General features: G+C 40.6%; 1 protein-coding gene across 1 annotated transcript; it reads left to right on the plus strand.

Annotated features, from left to right (window-relative positions):
- Positions 1-19,173, plus strand: znf346 (zinc finger protein 346). Its single transcript, XM_061899087.1, has 7 exons — positions 1-146; positions 7,114-7,217; positions 9,545-9,640; positions 10,725-10,866; positions 13,793-14,011; positions 14,100-14,199; positions 15,486-19,173. The coding sequence occupies exons 1-7, from the start codon at positions 89-91 to the stop codon at positions 15,757-15,759; spliced, it is 993 nt and encodes a 330-aa protein (XP_061755071.1). The 5' UTR covers positions 1-88; the 3' UTR covers positions 15,760-19,173.
- Positions 19,174-20,653: the final 1,480 nt, after the last annotated feature.

Genomic DNA, 20,653 nt, shown 5'->3' on the forward strand with positions numbered 1-20,653 from the left:
CGCACAATTGACAACAAAGGTCTCCTTCCCCAAATTTCCGCCGGAGGTGGCGCATGCGCACTGTGGAGATCTGTTGCGAGACGAAGTTATGGCCGTCGCTATGCAGACTGACGATTTTCCCTACCTACCTTCGGGGTTGGAGCAAGGTACGCGTTTTCTTTTCAAAGCAGACACGATGGAGTGTGTCTTTCACCCGTGTGCCTGCTGCCGGCTGCTTATAAGCCGGCGGGTGTGCGTAGAATGCCGCCGAAGTATGAATCGAGCTAAGCTAAGATGGAGTAGGCTACGCAATGCTAGGCTAAGCTAAGCTAACGGCAGCCATTTGGGCTCCAAGGTCGACGAGAGCGTGTTTGCATCGGGTGTTTTTTTGTTGAATGAATGCGAATCTGTTCTGATTCTGACGGCCGACAGAGTTTTTTTTTTTTTACATGAACCTCCTGTAACATTTCATTTTTAGGTCGATTACAAGACGAGCTCATGATGTTGAAGTCAAATATTAGCCTCGTGTTGCAGTCGTGGTAGCACACACGGTGTATTGTCTCATTACCTTCTCCGATGTTGACTTAAACTCAATCATTTAGTCACTAGTCCATAATACACAAATGACTTTGTGTATTATATGCAATTATCATGAATGAATGAAATAAGTTTATTTCGTTCATATAATCAATCAACCATTTTGTGTGATACAGCACACGTTATACTAAGGCTGGGCGGTATTGCCGTTTTTTTAAAATATCGCGATATTTGTAGGCCAAATCGCGATATACGTTAATATATCACGATATTTTGCCTTGGCCTTGAATGAACACTTTATGCGTATAATCACAGCGGTATGATGATTATATGTGTATACATTAAAACATTCTTCTTCATACTGCATTCATAAATGCTACTTTTAAACTTTCATGCTGAGAGGGAAATCACAACTACCGTATTTCCTTTAAATAATTAATTTAAAGGCCTACTGAAAGCCACTACTACCCACCACGCAGTCTGATACATTATATACCAATGATGAAATATTAACATTGCAACACATGCCAATACGGCCTTTTTAGTTTTCTAAATTGCAATTTTAAATTTCCCGGGAGTTTCGTCTTGAAAACGTCGTGTAATGATGACGCGTACGCGAGACGTCACGGGTTTTTAGGAAGTATGAGCGCTACGCACACACACAGCTAAATGTCGTCTGCTTTAACGGCATAATTAAACAGTATTTTGGAGATCTGTGTTGCTGAATCTTTTGCAAATTGTATAATTAATATTGGAGAAGTAGGGGTGTAACGGTACAGAAAATTTTCGGTTCGGTACGTACCTCGGTTTAAAGGTCACGGTTCGGTTCATTTCGGTACAGTAAGAAATCAACAAAATATAAATGTTTTGGTTATTTATCTACCAAATTTGTAAACAATGGCTTTATACTTTTAACATTGGGAACACTATAATAATTCTGCCCACGTTGATCCACATTAAACTGCCTCAAGTTGTTGCTTTGATTAAATAAAATGAAAAAACCTTTCTTCTACATATCAAAAGTTTAGCATTAAACAGTTTCCATTGAAACTGTTTGTCAACTCATCATGCTTAATTTATTACAGCATTTGGGAAGCCTGTAGTTGACTTTTATTATGTAAATGTTGTATTTTTATCAACATGTGATAGCAGGGACCCTGCTATTCAAAACTAGGCTGCTACTTTACTAATGATTCATGTAACTATAGCTAAAAAAATAGTACAATTGCAATAGGAGAGACTATTCATCCTAAACACAATGCAGTTCAATGAAATAACAGACATACAGGACTTTGCTGCCCCTAAAACATGCACACGCACACACACACACACACACAGAGAAAAATTAGCTAACGTTACGCTAAAAGCTAATCAGCCTTCATCTCAAGCCTATACTGTGAGCGAGCTGAGCTGCAGTTTAAGTTTCAAGAAGGTCAACGGGCTCATAGTGATGTTTGTAATAGTTGTGACTGGGAAGTGTTTAGTATAATTTGGGTAGAGTCCGCTCCTCTCCTGCTAGACAAATATCTACTCGACGCTAAAGCGTTGACTACATCGTTCTGAAGTCTGAATACGCACTGCTGATTGGCTGTTACATCGCTCTGAATACGCACTGCTGATTGGCTTTGTATGTAACTAATCAGATGGTTGTGTGGGCAGGACAATGAGGCAGAGGCAGAAAGCAGAGCAGCTTGTGAAGACTTCTGCTTCCAAACTTGTTTGGTACGCCCGCGTGCCGAACCGAAACCCCCGTACCGAAACGGTTCGATACAAATACACGTACCGTTACACCCCTATGGAGAAGTTGAAGTAGCAAGATGGAGTTGGGAAGCTTTAGCCACACAAACACACGGTGATTCCTTGTTTAAAATTCCTGGAGGTGAAAACTTACTATGGATCAGAGCGCGTGGTCAAGCGAACATGAAACACGACGGAATGTCAACCAGCGGGTTTCTGTGAGAAAATTGTGGTTAAAAAGTATTTTCTTAACCGGACAAAATCGGATCTTGCTACGTCCATAGCTGCCGTCGACTCCCCTGAGACACTGCTCGTCAAGACACTCGTAGACGTACACCTCCGAATTTTAGGTACTGTTAATATCACTAAAACACTAGCAACACAATAGAAAGATAAGGGATTTCCCAGAATTATCCTACCATATGTGTCTAAAAACATCGGAATCCGTCCCAATGCAATCCTGTTTTTGTTTTGTTTTTTACTTTTTTGTTTTTTTGTTTTTCTAGTCCGTCGCTATCAATATCCTCAAATACGAATCTTTCATCCTCGCTCAAATTAATGGGGAAATTGTCGTTTTCTCGATCCGAACAGCACTTTTGTTGGACGCTCCCATTAAAAACAATGTGAATATGTGAGGAGCCCCCACACGTGTGACGTCATCGTCTGTGACTTCCGGTAGAGGCAGGGCTTTTCTCTTAGCACTGAAAGTTGCAAACTTTATCGTGGATGTTCTCTACTAAATCCTTTCAGCAAAAATGTGGCAATATCGCAAAATGATCAAGTATGACACATAGAATGGACCTGCTATCCCCGTTTAAATAAGAAAATCTCATTTCAGTGGGCCTTTAAAACCTCTTCTCACTCCTGCGCTTACCAAAGGCACGCGGTTAAAGTAAGCATGTGCTAATTATTTTAAAACCTCTCCGGCACTTACCGAAGGCATGCAGTAAAAATTTGAGTGTGATGTAAGCTTGGACCTTAAATCCTACTAAATAGCCCTTAATCTTCTTCCCTTTATGCGATTTCAAATTACCGGTATTGAAATCAGCCTCCTCCATTTTGAAAATGATGACGTCACGAGTTTGACCAGGCGGTAATACTAAGCACGCGCTAATTATTTTGCGAAGCGAGTTTGACCCGGCAGTAATTCAAGGCAGGGGCATATGAGCGGCAATTCAAGGGAATACGGTAAGTCAATTGACCAAAAGTGTATTTATTAAAGTTATTAAGCAATGGCACAAACATCCATCCATTTTTCTACCGCTTATTCCCTTTTGGGGGGGCGCTGGCGCCTATCTCAGCTACAATCGGGCGGAAGGCGGCGTACACCCTGGACAATTCGCCACCTCATCGCAGGGCCAACACAGATAGACAGACAACATTCACACACTAGGGCCAAATTTAGTGTTGCCAATCAACCTATCCCCAGGTGCATGTTTTTGGAAGTGGGAGGAATTCGGAGTACCCGGAGGGAACCCACGCATTCACGGGGAGAACATGCAAACTCCACACAGAAAGATCCGTAGCCTGGGATTGAACCCAGGACTGCAGGACCTTCGTATTGTGAGGCAGACGCACTAACCACAAACAGTCAAGTCATTTTCAAAACATGAAGTGCAAGATTGTCAGAGACATTTTAAGTGTCAAATAAAAATGAGCTGCATAATAGGAAATCAAATAGTATTCGTCCTTCACTATGCGGTATGTTACTAAAGTTATGAAATTCACTTAATTCCCTAGCGAGTGACTTTTCAAACGATGCTACATATTAGCAGTAATGCTACTTTTTATAGCAACACTTTTTCCCCCCCACACTTGACAAATTACAGTTGTCTGTTCGACATATTCCTACTTGAAGCCGAACCACCGCCAGACCATGGAAACCCTGCTGTTTTTATTGGGAATTAAGTCTTCCTTCATTTGTTAAAAGATCCGCACCTTCTTTCTCTCGTACGAATACGTTAGCAGCTAACGTATCCCAGTATGCTACCTCTCTGCTCTGCGAGGGCGGACAGGTATGTGACGTATGTAAGAATGTGCGCCTGCTTGTCTGCGAGAAGGAATTACAGGAAAGAGTGAGAAGAGCCTGAAGTGTACGCCCGCAGCTAAAAGCAACTGCGTGAGAACGTATACTCGAATATTACGATATAGTCATTTTCTATATCGCACAGACACAAACCCGCGATATATCGTATATATCGATGTATCGCCCAGCCCTAGGTTATACATATACAATCATACACATACACACACAAAAGAAAGGAAAAAGAATGCCTGAAAAAGGAATAGGCTGAAGCCAAAGCTTATATTTGCCTATCTTATACCTTCACTGAAAATTAGATTGCCTGGAACATCAACGTTAAAAAAAATCAATGTGATGAAAGTAATTGTTACTATTAGGGGTGTGGGAAAAAATCGATTCAAACATGAATCGCGATTCTCACGTTGTGCAATTCAAAATTGATTCTCATTTTTTTCAAAATTGATTTTTATATATATATATATTTTTTTTTTATCAATCCAACAAAACAATACACAGCAATACCATAACAATGCAATCTAATTCCAAAACCAAACCTGACCCAGCAACACTCAGAACTGCAATAAACAGAACAATTGAGAGGAGACACAAACACGACACAGAACAAACCAAAAGTAGTGAAACAAAAATGAATATTATCAACAACAGTATCAATATTAGTTATAATTTCAGCATAGCAGTGATTAAAATCCCTCATTGACATTATCATTAGACATTTATAAAAATTAAAAAAAACAATAGTGTCACAGTGGCTTACACTTGCATCGCATCTCATAAGCTTGACAACACACTGTGTCCAATGTTTTCACAAAAGATAAAATAAGTCAAATTTTTGGTTCGTTTAATAGTTAAAACAAATTTACATTATTGCAATCAGTTGATAAAACATTGTCCTTTACAATTATAAAAGCTTTTTAAAAAAAAATCTACTACTTTGCTTGCATGTCAGCAGACTGGAGTAGATCTTGCTGAAATCCTACGTATTGAATGAATAGAGAATCGTTTTGAATCTGAAAGATATCGTTTTTGAATTGAGAACCGCGTTGAATCAAAAAAATCGATATATAATCGAATCGTGACCCTGGGAATCGATATTGAATTGTGGGACACCCAAAGATTCGCAGCCCGAGTTACTATATTTTGTAATTTTCAATTATTTCACCTTTAAAGGTTTTCTTAAACCTTACCAAAGAAGTACATGTTTTCAGCTCATCACTGAGCTTGTTCCACTATTTAGCTCCTAAAACTAAAATACATTTGTATAGCTCGGTTGGTAGAGTGGCTGTGCCAGCAACTTGAGGGTTGCAGGTTCGATCCCTGCTTCCGCCATCCGAGTCAATGCCGTTGTGTCCTTGAGCAAGACACTTTACCCACCTGCTCCTAGTGCCACCCACACTGGTTTAATATTAACTTAGATATTGGGTTTCACTATTTAAAGCGCTTTATATTATAAATATATTATATTATAAATATAATTCACTTCACTTATATTCGTTCTCGCTTTACCGATTTAAAAAATTAATATCCCCCTTAAATTACAGTTTTCTCCTCTTAAATGAAATAACCTAAGAATACACGCTGGAAGGCTGTTGTTCTTTACTTGAAACATAATTTCTATTGTTTTTAAAAACACAATGTCTGAAAATTGTAATACATTTGAACTTATAAATAATGGATTGGTGGCCCTGCAATAAGGTGGCGACTTGTCCAGGGTGTACCCCGCCTTCCGCCCGATTGTAGCTGAGATAGGCGCCAGCACCCCCCGTGACCCCAAAAGGGACAAGCGGTAGAAAATGGATTGATGGAATCTTCATAGTAGCACGCTTTGTGTATTATTCTAATGACCCTTTTTTGAAGTTTTATTATTGGGTCTATGTATGTTTTATAAACATGTTCCCAAATTTCAACACAATACGTTTAATATGTAAAAATAAAAGAATAATACAACATATGCAGGCATTTCTTATTCAATGTGTGTCTTACTTTATAAAGAATAGCAATAGATTTGGATATTTTTCCCTTTATATATTCAATGTGCGGTTTCCAACATAGTTTAAGATCAATTATTATTCCCAAGAACTTAGTTTCATATACTCTATCAATTTCCACTTGATTTAATTTTAATTTTGCTTCACAATTTGTCCTTGCACTACTAAACACCATACATTTAGTTTTCTTATCATTTAATGATAACTTATTAATATCAAACCATTTTTTTAGCTGAATTAACTCAACCTCTATTATCCTCGATACTTCCTTCAAGTCTTCTCCTGAACAATACATATTTGTATCGTCTGCAAACATAATACATTTCATTTTATTAGATACTAAACAAATATCATTTAGGTAAAGTATAAATAACTTAGGTCCCAATACCGAACCTTGTGGAACCCCACAAGTTACTCTTCTTGGCTGTGATTTGGTCTTATTAATTTCCACATATTGAGATCTGTTACTTAAATAACTACTTAACCACTGTTGTGAAACACCTCTTATGCCATAGTTTTCCAATTTTCAATCATCAATATCATTTAGGTAAAGTATAAATAACTTAGGTCCCAATACCGAACCTTGTGTAACCCCACAAGTTACTCTTCTTGGCCGTGATTTGGTCTTATTAAATTCCACATATTGAGATCTGTTACTTAAATAACTACTTAACCACGGTTGTAAAACACCTCTTATGCCATATTTTTCCAATTTTCAATCATCATGGTTTGCTCAAACAATGGAAGCTTCGAGAACAGCACCCCTTCCTCCCATAATAAGCATCCTTTATGAAATGTGATCAAACCTGTCCTTCTTTCGTCCCCCTGCAGTGAATAAGATGATCAAGGAGCACGGTGACCTGTTTACCGACAGCCAGTGCAGCATCTGCAATGCCGTCCTCATTTCGGAGTCCCAGAAGTTGGCTCATTATCAGGTCAGCGATCCTCCGAAAGCTTGCAGGTTTCAGAAAAATATGACTAAATGACCGTCGTGTTGTTCGACGCCACCAATGTCACAATTTGACTGCTGAAAATCAATCTGGTTCAACAGATTTATGGACTCATCTTTTATGAACAAAGTCCTTCCAGGTTCCTTTGTTCTTGCGACTGTCTGGTTAAAACCAGAAGACCAATCATCAATCATCCATTTTATACTGCTGATTCCCTTTGGGTCACGGGGGGTTCTGGTGCCTATCTCAGCTACAATCAGGCTGAAGGCGGGGTTCACCCTGTACAAGTCGCCATCTCATTGCAGGGCCAACCCAGATAGACAGACAGCATTCACATTCACACACTACGGCCAATTTAGTGTTGCCAATCAATCTATTCCCAGGTGCATGTCTTTGGAAGTGGGAGGAAGCCGGAGTACCCGGAGGGAACCCACGCAGTCACGGGGAGGACATGCAAACTCCACACAGAAAGATCCCTAGCCTGGGATTGAACCCAGGACTACTCAGGACCTTCGTATTGTGAGGCAGACGCACTAACCCTCAATCAAAGTTTATTCATATAGCCCTAAATCACGAGTGTCTCAAAGGGCTGCACTGCTCACTTGAATCTGTCCATCCTGTTATCCATCTCATGCGGAGCTGATATCCATCGAAATCGAAAGCTCAGATCCCACATCAGGGCAAGAAAAAGCTCGACCCAATAGACTTAGACTTAGACAAACTTTAATGATCCACAAAGGAAATTGTTCCAGATAGTAGCTCAGTTACAAAGGATGGAAACGACAATGCAGGTATAAAATAGACTAAAATGTACCATAGTAGTAATATAACATGTGTAATATTTACATAATAGATGTACAGTATATTATATATACTGACATATGGCGTGGCGCAGTGGAAGAGTGGCCGTGCGCAACCCGAGGGTCCGTGGTTCAATCCCCACCTAGTACCAACCTCGTCATGTCCGTTGTGTCCTGAGCAAAACACTTCACCCTTGCTCCTGATGGGTGCTGGTTAGCGTCTTGCATGGCAGCTCCCTCCATCCGTGTGTGAATGTGTGTGTGAATGGGTAAATGTGGAAGTAGTGTCAAAGCGCTTTGAGTACCTTGAAGGTAGAAAAGCGCTATACAAGTACAAACCATTTATATAATGGGATACAATGAGAAACCTTGGAGGGGTGTGCAGAAGTGGGGACCACCCCCCCCCCCCCCCCACCCCCGCCCTGGGCGACTGGTGCAATGGACGTCGAGTGGATCGAGTTAATAGTGTGAGAGTCCAGTCCGTAGTGGGGCCAGCAGGGGATCATCTTGAGTGGGGACAAGGCAGCAGCGCAGGGACGTCGTCAACTAATGCACAGATGAGTGGTCCACCCCGGGTCCCGACTGAACAGCTAGTTATCCGTGGTCACCTAATAACCTCTCCACACAGGAGAGGCTGGCAGAGCAGAAATGAGACGGCAGATCAACTAGTCTATTTAAAAGCTAGTGTATAAAAATGAATTTTAAGATGGGACTAAAATGTTTTTACTAAGGTAGCATCTCTAACTGTTAGCTGTAGGGAATTCCAGAGTACTGGAGCCCAAATAGAAAACGCTCTATAGCCCGCAGACTTTATTTGGGCTATGGGAATCACTAATAATAAGCCGGAGTTCTTTGAATGGGGGTTTCTGTCCGGAACGTATGGTACAATACAATCAGCAAGATAGGATGGAGCTAGACCCTTTAATATTTTATACCTGAGTAGTAAAACCTTAAAGTCACACAGTAAACCAGTGCAGGTGAGCCAGTATAGGCGTAATATGATCAAACTTTCTTGTTCTTGTCAAATGTGTACCGACTAGAATTGAAGTTGTCCAACTTATTCTAGAACAATAGCAATACCAAGCTGCTGGAGAGAAGAGCATGCCCTCTAATGGCTGACACGTTCTCTCATGATGGCCCCACTGCTCACTTGAGTCTGTCCATCCTGTTACCCATCTCAAGCGGAGCTGATATCCATAGAAACCGAAAGCTAACTCAAGTGTGTGTGTGTACAGTTAAGTACACAGGCACACGTCTCGTACTTGGTTTTTTCCTCTCACCATCAATACTAGGAAATAGGCAAAGTGTGTGTATAAGATCATGCGTTGTCATAGCAACAGGGTGAACTCATTGTATTTCGCTGTCCAAAGAACGTCTCCCTACGCATTCCATTCTACTTCAGGGGGAAATATCCCTCACAGCACCAATGGCCGCCTGTTAATCAAAGGCTGTTATCATCAGGGATGGCTGGTGTCTTTGCAACTTTTCCGATGTTTTGCTTTCTTCTTTCAGAGTAAAAAACACGGCAACAAGGTGCGCCGCTATTTCTCGACCCAAAATGAGAAGGGGCCCGAGTCGAAGAAGTTCAAGACTCCTGCATCTGACAAGGTAAATGGAGTCTTTGGCCACTGTTTCCAAAAAACGGGGTAACCAAAGGGTCCTTTAAATGTCTCAAGTCTAATTTGAGTTCAATCACATTTAAGGCCTTAAGACAGGGGTGTCAAACTCATTTTAGATCGGGGGCCACATGGAAAAAATCTACTCCCAGTGGGCCGGACTGGTAAAATCACGGCACGATAACTTACAAATAAGGACAACTTCAGATTGATTTTTTGTTTAAAAATAGAACAAGCACATTCTGAAAATGTACAAATCTTAATGTTGTTGTTTTTTTACACTTACATATTGCGGCTAAGAGTATTCTATCTTTATTTGTCGTTCATTATACTTTCTGAACAAAACGTGATAATATTAATCAGTCAACTCATTAGTGTTAATTTTCAATCCATCAACGTAAAAAAATCTATATCAAAATTAAATTACAGGATGTTACTTATCTAGTTTGCAAATTTTCATTGACTGGTGCACTAACATCATGTGGTTTATTTTGTTTAACATGTGTAGCATAATCTACAAAGATACAAATAATTGCTATTGTGACATCTAGTGGACACATTTAGAACAGCCGTTTCTTACATTTAAAAAATTTGGCTCATTTTCATACTTGGCAAACTCATCCCGCGGGCAGGATAAAACCTGTCTGCGGGCCGTACCTTTAACACCCCTGCCTTAAGTTGTTCTAAATTCTATCCAGGTCCCAAATATGACTTTGATTAGTCTCAAGTTCTTTGGTTAAAATGTTGTGTTATGTTTCACAGACCATCTTCAAGTCGCTTTCTGACCGTCTCTTCAGGATCAACATTTTGTTTGCAGTTTTATTTACGTGCCTCCACTTCGTCATCTTTTTTGCAGTTTTCAGCGCTTCAATAAGAAGTCTACTGACATTTGAGTTCAAACTGTACGCTACTTTGTATTAGAAATGGCAACAGTGGAGGACGCGTGTGCATGTACGAGCCAGTCTGCCCCACAACAAAAAGATAGCGAAAAGAAGCTTATTGACTACAGTATCTTACTACTTTTCGGTTTGAAGCGTGATACTGATAAATGCATGTGTTATTTGTGTTCCTGTCAGATGGAAACCGACGAGGATGACCCCATGAAGATCTGTGACATATGCAAGATGACCTTTACGTCGTCCGTGATGGCCCAGTCTCACTATCAGGGCAAAATTCACGCCAAAAATCTGAAACTCAAAAGTGCGGCTCCTCAGACTCGTACGTTTGGTGTTTTTTCTCACTCTTTTATGATCCAATCATTGCTTTTGTTGTTGAAATTATAACATTACTCGATACCAGAGATCGACCGATATGTTTTTTACAGGGCCGATACCAATTATTAGCAGTCAAGGGGGCCGATAACCGATATTTGGAGCCGATATTCATTTGCAGTAAAAGTTACTTAAAGTAGGCGTCAGTAAACAGCTGGAAGCGATTTTAAGTTGTTTTTTTAAATTTTTTTTTTAGGAAACTTGAGACATAATGTTTTATGTAGCCCTAATGTTGTGCTTAATTTAGCATTAAAAAACATCAGGCAATTTCAGAAACACTTTTATTGCAAGTGTTTAAGAGAGGTATTGATATTTGCATTTCAACAATAAGAAATCTCCTAGGAAATTTGCCAAAAATATGAGACTTTTCTACATGTGTGTGAAGGGAATTATATTTATATAGCGCTTTTTCCCTAGTGACTCAAAGCGCTTTACACAGTGAAACCCAATAGCTATGTTACATTTAAACCAGTGTGAGTGGCACTGGGAGCAGGTGGGTTAAGTGTCTTGCCCAAGGACACAACGGCAGTGACTAAGTTGGCGGAAGCGGGTATCGAACCTGCAACCCTCATGTTGCTGGCACGGCCGCTCTACCAACCGAGCTATACCGCCCCATCACAATAACTCTCCATGTATTCCATTTCAAACAGTTTTAAAGCGGTTGATGGGTTTAATACCTTTTATTTGAAATATTGCAAACATTTAAATTCAAACAATTCTGGCCTCCTTCGTGTAGATTTTCAAGATGGCTGACATAATTTCTTCCTGGATGTTACAGAAAGTATGAGAACACGTGAGCTGCTGCTTGCTCTTAGTTACTTACAAATAAAGATGTATTTGTCAATTCGCACAAAGTTTAGATTTTTAACAGAACTATGTTTTCTGGTGCCCTAATTTCCATCCGTGTCTGTCGCGTTATTTGATTGAATCACGGTACATGGGACTCGCCGCAGTCTTTTATGGAGCCCACGCTCTTAAGAGTTGCGGACGGAGACTTGTCGTACGACTCCATCGCTGCAGTAATGAAAATAAGCAAATTGGGCCTGGAATATGCTAGCAAAAAAGGACAAAAACTGGATTTTAAAATGTAATTTTTCTCACTAGGGCAGGCCGGGCAATTTCTTTGACTCAGGGTCAAATTTAGAGGAAAAATGTGTCTGGGGGCCTGTATATCTATTTTTAGGAACACTATTACAAAACCTCACAATCATGTCCGACAGAGTTCTAAAAACGTTATGACAGACCGCCTGAAAAAACGAAATGGAATTTAAAATTTTTTTACTGAATGAGACATCCAGAATGTGCATAAAAATAATGTGCGATTTACAGTATTAAGTATAAACGATAAAACACTGAATATTGACAACATATGAATGTCACACCCCCTCTCCATTGACATATTTTGCAATTACAATTCAGAGAGAAAAAATGGGTCTGGGTGCCTGTATATCTATTTGTAGGAACACTAATACAAAACCTCACAATCATGTCCGATAGAGTTCTAAAAACGTTATGACAGACCGCCTGAAAAAACTAAATGGAATTTTTTTTTTTTTTACTGAATGAGACATCCAGAATGTGCATGAAAATAATTTGCGATTTACAGTATTAAGTATAAACGATAAAACACTGAATATTGACAACAAACGAACGTCACACCGCCTCTCTCCATTGACATATTTTACAATTAAGCGAAACGCAATAAAATGCAACAAACAGCGACATATGAACACAATCTGATATATCAATAGGCTTTAAAACTTTGTTGTAAAAAATCTCCTTCCGCGTCTGTCCATGACACCCGCATTTAAGGCTGGCCGCCCTGCAAACTGTGAAAATGCACCCCGCCCACACTGCTTGGTGCCTCGTCTGAGCTGCTGTGACTAAGATTACCATAGTAACTAATTTAGCATGCAAAAGCGCAGATTCCATCCATTGAAATACTTTGTATGGTTCAAGACTTACGGTAATGTGAAAATGGCAACTACAATTTTCCAACACAAAGATCTAAAAAAATATTTGGGAATGTCCGGCGGGTCAGATTGAAAAGGTTAACAGGCACCATGTGGCCCCCGGGCCTTAATTTGCCTAGGTTTGCACTATTTTTTTTATCAATAGTGATTCCAATTTGTAACGGTTCTTAATCGATAAAAAAAAAAAAAGATTAAAAAAACATAAATAAAATTTGTCCGCAGTCTGTCCTTTCCAGCCAATCGGGCAAGCCATATTGTAGATGATCATATCTGCTGTACAGACTTACTTTGGTAAAGGGGGTGTTGGATACTTCTCTTGTTCGCTTATGTGTATTTGACTTGATTAAATGTTTGGGTAGAATTTCCGCCCGATTGTAGCTGAGCTAGGCACCAGTGCCCCCCGCGACCCCAAAGGGAATAAGCGGTAGAAAATGGATGAATGTATTAAACAAAACCAGTTATATTTTAAGTAATGTATTTAATCAGAACTGACACCCGATGTCATTAAAAAGTATTAATTTTTGAATCAAGAATCGAATTATTACATGCAAAGATTCATTACAATCTACTTCACAATTTTTTTTTAATACCAAACATTGGTAACATATGTGTATACTGTATATTGTATTAGCTGATGTAGTTCTGTTGTCGTAAAAAAAAAAGAATAAAGAGTTATTATGATAGAAAACGGACGATATCGATGAACTTGTTAAAATGCCAAATATCGGTGCTAATAATCGGTTGATCTCTACATCATACTTCAATAATACTACCAAAATGGGTTTGTGGACATGGCATTTGTAAAGTTAAGTTTTACCGAAAGTTCTGCTATGTGGAGAGAAAAATTACGAAACCCCTCCCCCCCAGTGTAAGTACCAAAATTGCTGCGTGTCTGAACAGAAGCCCAAGCGGCCGCACCTGCAGCGGCGCCCAAGAAGAAAGCGGCAGCGGACAAGACCGACAACTTGGACGACAAACACCCCAACCGCTTCTGCTCCGCCTGCCAGGCGTCCTTCAACAACGTCCAGATGGCCGAGCAGCATTACGCTGGCAAGAAGCACAAGAAGCAAATGGCCAAGGTCAAACTGTTGACGCTGCACGGAAAGCCCACCACGCCAGGTGCCAGCGCAGAACCTCAATGTTGCACGCCAGCCCGTTCTTTCGGGTACATCAACGTATTTACTCACCGTCTTCTTTTGACCTCCAGCTGCTGCAGGCAAGGGTCTGATGTGCAACATCTGCAACATTGAGCTGAATTCTGTGGATCAGTACCAGTCCCACATCAGCGGGGCCAAACATAAGAACCAGTATGTGCAACATCTTTTTTCATTTATTAGAACCTTAGCATCGTTTTTTTCACAGCTAAAACACACTTTTACTGTATTCCCAAGTCTGTTGAATTTAGATACAATTAAGTTCTTTGGCAAATAGAAAAGTTGGTATAGGGAAGCGAATTTCTTCATAAGAAACAATGTAAAACAAGAATAATTCGTATCCAGTCTCGACAGAAATCCATATTTCGGCGAAGGTTCTTACATTTTGAAGAAATATAACGTACTTAGGGATGGGTACCAAATCCGGTACTTTTTGGCACTGACCGAATTGGTACCAAATCATGTAAAATCCAACGGTGCCACGTTACGGTACCTGGGTTACCATGAGGTCACGTCTGGTTGCCACTTGATCACTCCAGCAGCACTGAGAGCGGGCTTGGCCAAATGACCTCTAGGTAATTGTAATTTTCTCAAAACATGCTCCAAACTAAGTTAAGTCAGGCTCCACTTTTCCAAAAATGCGCTAACTTGACGCTGATATACATTGACTTTGCTATTGCCATGCTACTGATTAGCATTAGTGATTTTACATGGCAATTTTCAACACCTCCAAATGTGTTAATGAAAACTACAACTAAGATGCACGTTACACTCCCAACGGCTGGTGTGTGACAAGTACATTACTTACAGTATTAACACTTTTTAGGGAGTCACCAAGAAAACAACACATCACATCTAATGTCCTTGCAACTGTAATTGAGGCCTACTGTCATACCTGCAAATGAGACTCAGAAATGTGATACTAAAACAAGATGTACCAACTGGACGGTAGTTATCATAATCAGTTAGTTTACAGCCATATCCTATTTAAAAACAACAGGAACTACATATATTGTCACTTTAGTAGGTAGACATATTCACATTGCACTTTACTGTTGTGTTTTATTTTCTTTTTGTCTACGCATGGGAGAGTGCGAAACAAAATTTTGATTCCTTTGTATGTCTTTACATGTAAAGAAATTGACAAATAAAGCTGACTAGACTTGACTTGACGAAATATGGCAATAAAACTAAAAGAAATATTTATAAACACTCGCCGAAGTACCAAAAATTGGTAGCGGTATCGATTTCCAGCTGCCGAATCAGTTTGAATGTGAATTGTACCCATCCCTAACAGTACTGCATATCAAACAAATATGCTATGTAAAATAAAAAATGGATACCAAATTTTTCTGTGGCGGGCGGCCACACAGGAAATACCCTACCCCCTAAAAGCAAGTACTTCAGTCCAAATTACACTTCTTCTAACTTGGTTGCAGAATGAAAAAATCCGGTGAGAAGTCCGATGACAAAAACAAGTCAGCCGACGAAAATGCGGAGTTAGGAGACGACAACGGCGACGACGACCAATGTGGAAGTGGCTACAACCAGTCCGGAAACGGCGATTTTCAGTACGAGACGGAGGGCCAACAGTTTGAGGCGAAAGATGCTTCTTACGACGACACCTTCTACAACATGGGAGATGACGAGTTTGTGACCGAGGGCGCCCTGTTCGGGTCGGCGGATGACCAGTTCAACTCGTTGAACAGTTAGTAAGTGGGACTCTAGGACCGAGCGACTTCAGGAGGACTCTGAGCAGAACCCTACAAACATCACAATTCATCGGACCTTCGTTTCCATCAAGAGTCACACTACAAGCGTCCTCCCCACAATTGTCCCACAACAAGCAAAACCTGAACCTCAATCTGGACTATCTTTGTTTTTGTTTTTATAGAATGTCAACTTTTGTTTTTGTTTACCTGCTCCAAAGTGGCAGCTTTGTGTTTTGAGCATGCGATCATTTCCAGTTAAATACCCAAATCTGCTTCTTCCTTGTTTTCTATCAGACCAGGTGGCCACTTTTTAATCACCTTTTCCACTGCACAGTACCAACTTTACTCCACTCGGTCTGGGCCGCTCGCTGTTCAATTGAATAAAATATACAGTAAACATACTGTACATACAATGGGGAGATCAAATATTTGATGCGTTGCCAGTTTAGCAGTTTTTCCATCTTACGAAGATGTTTGATTTTTTTTTTATCGGAGATGCAACCTAAAACAAAAATCCAGAAAATGTACATTTGTTCTTGTGCGGGTTTGCAAACCTAAGCGGAAGTTTGAACCACTCCTTACAGATGTCCAAATCTTTAAGATTTCGGGGGTGCTGCTGGCCAACACTGACTTTCCTCTCCCTCTAAAAGTTTTCAGGTCTGGGGACTGGTTTAGACCAGCCAGGTCTTTGAGATACCACTGACTCCTTTAAGTTGGCCTCAATGTGTGTTTCTGGTGTTTGACCTGGGTTATTCCCCAAGGTCTTCATGGCCCATCGTCATCCCTTCAATACGGCCCTGTTCCTTTACAGAAAAATGTCCTCAAGAATGAGATTTCTAACCTCTATACTTCCTGGCTGGTTCTACTTCTACCCTCAAACGGTCTCCTCAGGCCACTTCACAGTCTCTCATTCCTCTTCTGGATCATTCGGTATAGCTCGGTTGGTAGAGTGGCCGTGCCAGCAACTTGAGAGTTGCAGGTTCGATTCCCGCTTCCGCCATCCTAGTCACTGCCGTTGTGTCCTTGGGCAAGACACTTTACCCACCTGCTCCCAGTGCCACCCACACTGCTTTAAATGTAACTTAGATATTGGGTTTCACTATGTAAAGCGCTTTGAGTCACTTGAGAAAAGCGCTATATAAATATAATTCACATTATAATTCACATTCTTGGCAAACATGGACATGCGCTGGCTTGAGCAGGAAGACTAGGATTTCAATCCATGACGACGTTGGGTCCTGTCTTACTTTTCATTGACAATTTTGATCTTTCACCTCTCTCGTGGTCTGTGGGGATCTTGCATGGAGCTCCAGATGTTTGATTCCAAATTCTTCCATTTTCTCACAAGCTGCTTGCTTATGGTCCTGTGGTCCATCCCCGACTTTCACAGGTCAACAACGTTGTTCCTGATGTCCCGAGTCAGCTCTGTGGTCTCGATCATAGAGCTCAGAGTCTGATTGATTAAGACAATTTATTTATTTTGCTATACGAACGTATTGATTTAGGGCTGGGCAATATGGCTGAAAACTACATCACGGTATGTGCTTTTTATCAGTCGATATAGATTATCATCAATTTTCAAGGCAGAAAGGAAAGTAAATGTCAACAAAAGCATGGAAAACACTCAATGTAGACATTCTAAAATTAGTAATCACTCTCTGCGTTGCTCGGTTACCCGAGATCCTTTGTTCATGCAACTTTTGCTTTCTTCTATTGGAGGAAAAAAATCAAACATTTTTTATCGATACCGATTACGTGTCCATCGCAACATATATTGATGTAGTTTTATCGCCCAGCCCTATCTTTTGTACAGGTGACAAGTTCCAACAGGCGCAGTAAACACAGGTAATGAGTGGACTTCTTAAAGGAAAACAAACAGGTCTATAGGAGCCGCAATTCTTACTTCAATATTTCATGCAGTAAAACTCATTACTTCAAAGTCATACAATGTGACTTTCTGGATTTTTGTTTTATTCTACATGTTTTCAAAGTGGGAACGTTCTCCCCACTGTCTATACACTATACTGTATATACAATATTTATAGCGTAAGCTCCAGCTTGTGTCTGAGCATTGGGTTGGTCATTTTGCATTCGTGCAACAGTTTGTTAGGCTGAATGTGTCGTTGGGAGTGTCAGCTAGAGGTGAAGAAGTAGAAATTATTCGCAAAATACAGTCTGTGGAGGTCGAGGGAGCAATGTCTTGCTCAAAGTAGCGAAACCGAAGTCCTCCAGGCCAACCCCATGAGGAGGAATGGTAGTTTGAGCTGGTCTTTGATGGTCAGCTCGATTCTCTGTTGGCTGGAAACAATGGTGAAGGACACGGTCTATAGTATCAAGACCCTGTTTGACAATATGGTCTTCACATTGGATGTTTCGGAAAATTCTCAGCTTAGATTGGGTTCAAAATAGCCCCTTCGAAAAAGGAGTTCGTCAAAAGAGACTATAAGAAATGGCAGAGAAGGTGGGCTCCTCTGTTCAAGTGGAGACTGAGGGCAGTTGGTCATTTTCACGATAACTTGGAGCTCTGTGTTTTTTATTCAGACTAGTTCAGCAGGAAACTGCGAAAACGGCATTGAAGGAGTAGGACTGGAGACACATTTTAATTCAAGAGGAGAATGAGGGCAGTTGGTGTTTACCACTTCATTTTCAACCAAGCTTTGGTATCTCTATGTTGTAATCAAACGAGTTTAGCAGGAAACTGCATAAACAGCATTGAAGGAGTAGGACTGGAGACACGATTTATTCAAGAGGAGACTGAGGACAGTTAGTCTTGATTACATTTCCTTTTTCTTTGTTTTTCATTTGAAATACTGCTATATTTGTTTGTTGGGTAAGGAGATCTTTTGTTATATTGCAGTATTAGCATGTTCGTTTTGATCCATTTTGTAGTCGTGTCATTGCTCAGCAGCCGCCTGGATGTAATGCTAACGGTCAGCACGACTGGAGCCAAGCCGAGTTCGTACCATGCGGTGGAAAAAAAGGCATAATATTGTACAGTAGGTGTCTTGTGAGGTACATGGTGGTCGTCGGTCAACATATCAATAGACTGCTCTCGGTAATAACACTGGAAATGTTCCATTTTGTTAAAATGTTACAAACACCCTTTTTACTTTTGACATTGTTTTGTTTTCTAGTGCTTCAAAAGTAGACCGATGTCCAAAACAGGACAGGAAATCTCCAATTGTCCTAAAAAAAAAAACCTAAAAAAAAACAAAAACTGACTGACTTATTTTTTATTACCAAATGTCTGCTAAAGAAAACTACTTTTAGATGTTTCTACGAAAAGGAGGGCTTTGCTCCGCTGTAGTTTGGTCTCCATCCTCGTGTTTGTCATTTTTATTGTCACGACTATGTTGCATTTTGAAGGAAAGGAACGTCGCATCGATTAAACAAAACAAAACATCTTTTAACAGTTTGCTCGGGCTTCTGGTTTTCATTCCAGTGATATCTTGTGTTTGTGACTAGCAAACGATATTGAATGCTGTCAGGAAATAAACCAACATTGTCAGCAGCAACGTTTGGATTGTTGGTGAAATTAATCACTGAGATGTCCAATATATTTTAGTAACTAAGAAAACTGTTTTAGTTGGTAAGGTTGATCGTTTATTGATGTATTGTGTAACATGTCATACAGTTGAATGTCATGTATTAAGAGGCAGTGCAGCATAACGTCCACACGGCGTCGCTGTTTCATTCCTCCAGAAAATAGCTGTCCACAAAAATGTGTGTGGTATCAGAATCGGCTTCATTGGGCCAGTTATGTTTCAACACACAAGGAATTTGACCTAGTAGACTGTGCTCTCTTTGTTCAATGTCAACTTCAAGTCATGATTAACGAAAAATATAGCTGCAAGGCTAATAAATAATACAAAAATGACGCGAGCTTGATTTAGTACTTTCACGGTGACAGACCAGTTCCAGAGTTAAATACTTCAAGTGACTGCACAACAATACACAATAGAATTACGTACTTTTGTAAAGTCAACCCAAGTTCAGCATCTGTTCGCGTTCACCAAAAGTTGTAACCCATAGGTACTGAATTAGGGACTGTATTGGCACTGACAAAATTCCGCCCAAATTCGCATAAAATCACACAAGCACGTTTTTTCGGTAGATAACGCTCAAATGTAGAATGAGTCCAAAATTCGCTAGCCTGATGCGTGGCGCGGTTGGCAGAGTGGCCGTGCCAGCAACCTGAGGGTTCCTGGTTCCATCCCCACCATTCTACCAACCACAACACGTCCGTTGCATCCTTGGTCAAGACACTTCACCCTTGCTCCTGATGGGTCCTGGTTAGGGCCTTGCATGGCATTTCCCCCCGTCATATGTTTCAAAATGCGCTAGTTTGATGCATGCCGCGGTTGGCAGAGTGGCCGTGCCAGCAACTTGAGGGTTCCAGGTTCGATCCCCGCTTCCGCAATCCTATTCAGTGCCGTTGTGTCCTTGGGCAAGACACTTTACCCACCTGCTCACAGTTGCCTCCCGCACTGGTTTAAAAATGTAACTTAGGTATTGGGTTTCACTATGTAAAGCGCTTTGAGTCACTAGAGAAAAGCGCTATACAAATATAATTCATTTCACAAATCACAGTCTGTGAATGTGGAAATAGAAAAGCGCTATACCAGGGGTCGGTAACCCAAAATGTTGAAAGAGGACCAAAAATACAAAAACAAATCCGTCTGGAGCCGCAAAAAATTAAGAGCCATATCACATAGCAGCACCAAGTTCCTGGGGGTGCAGATCACTGACAATATAACCTGTTCCCTAAAAAAGAGCTCAGCAGCGCATGCACTTTTTGCGTCTGATGAAAAGAACACAGCTCCCTCCCCCCGTTCTCTAAAGAGAGCCTGCTGACCAACAGCATCTCTGTCCGAACTGGAGCCTGCAATGCCACA

Source organism: Nerophis ophidion, linkage group LG04 (assembly GCF_033978795.1).
Source record: "Nerophis ophidion isolate RoL-2023_Sa linkage group LG04, RoL_Noph_v1.0, whole genome shotgun sequence".
In the NCBI taxonomy this organism is placed as follows: Eukaryota; Metazoa; Chordata; class Actinopteri; order Syngnathiformes; family Syngnathidae; genus Nerophis; species Nerophis ophidion.

Excerpts from the sequence above, each read along its gene's own strand:
- znf346 (XM_061899087.1), top strand. The coding sequence starts at position 89 with ATGGCCGTCGCTATGCAGACTGACGATTTTCCCTACCTACCTTCGGGG. Across the intron at positions 147-7,113 it reads ACCTTCGGGGTTGGAGCAAG|TGAATAAGATGATCAAGGAG; the intron begins GTACGCGTTTTC and ends GTCCCCCTGCAG. Across the intron at positions 7,218-9,544 it reads AGAAGTTGGCTCATTATCAG|AGTAAAAAACACGGCAACAA; the intron begins GTCAGCGATCCT and ends TTCTTCTTTCAG.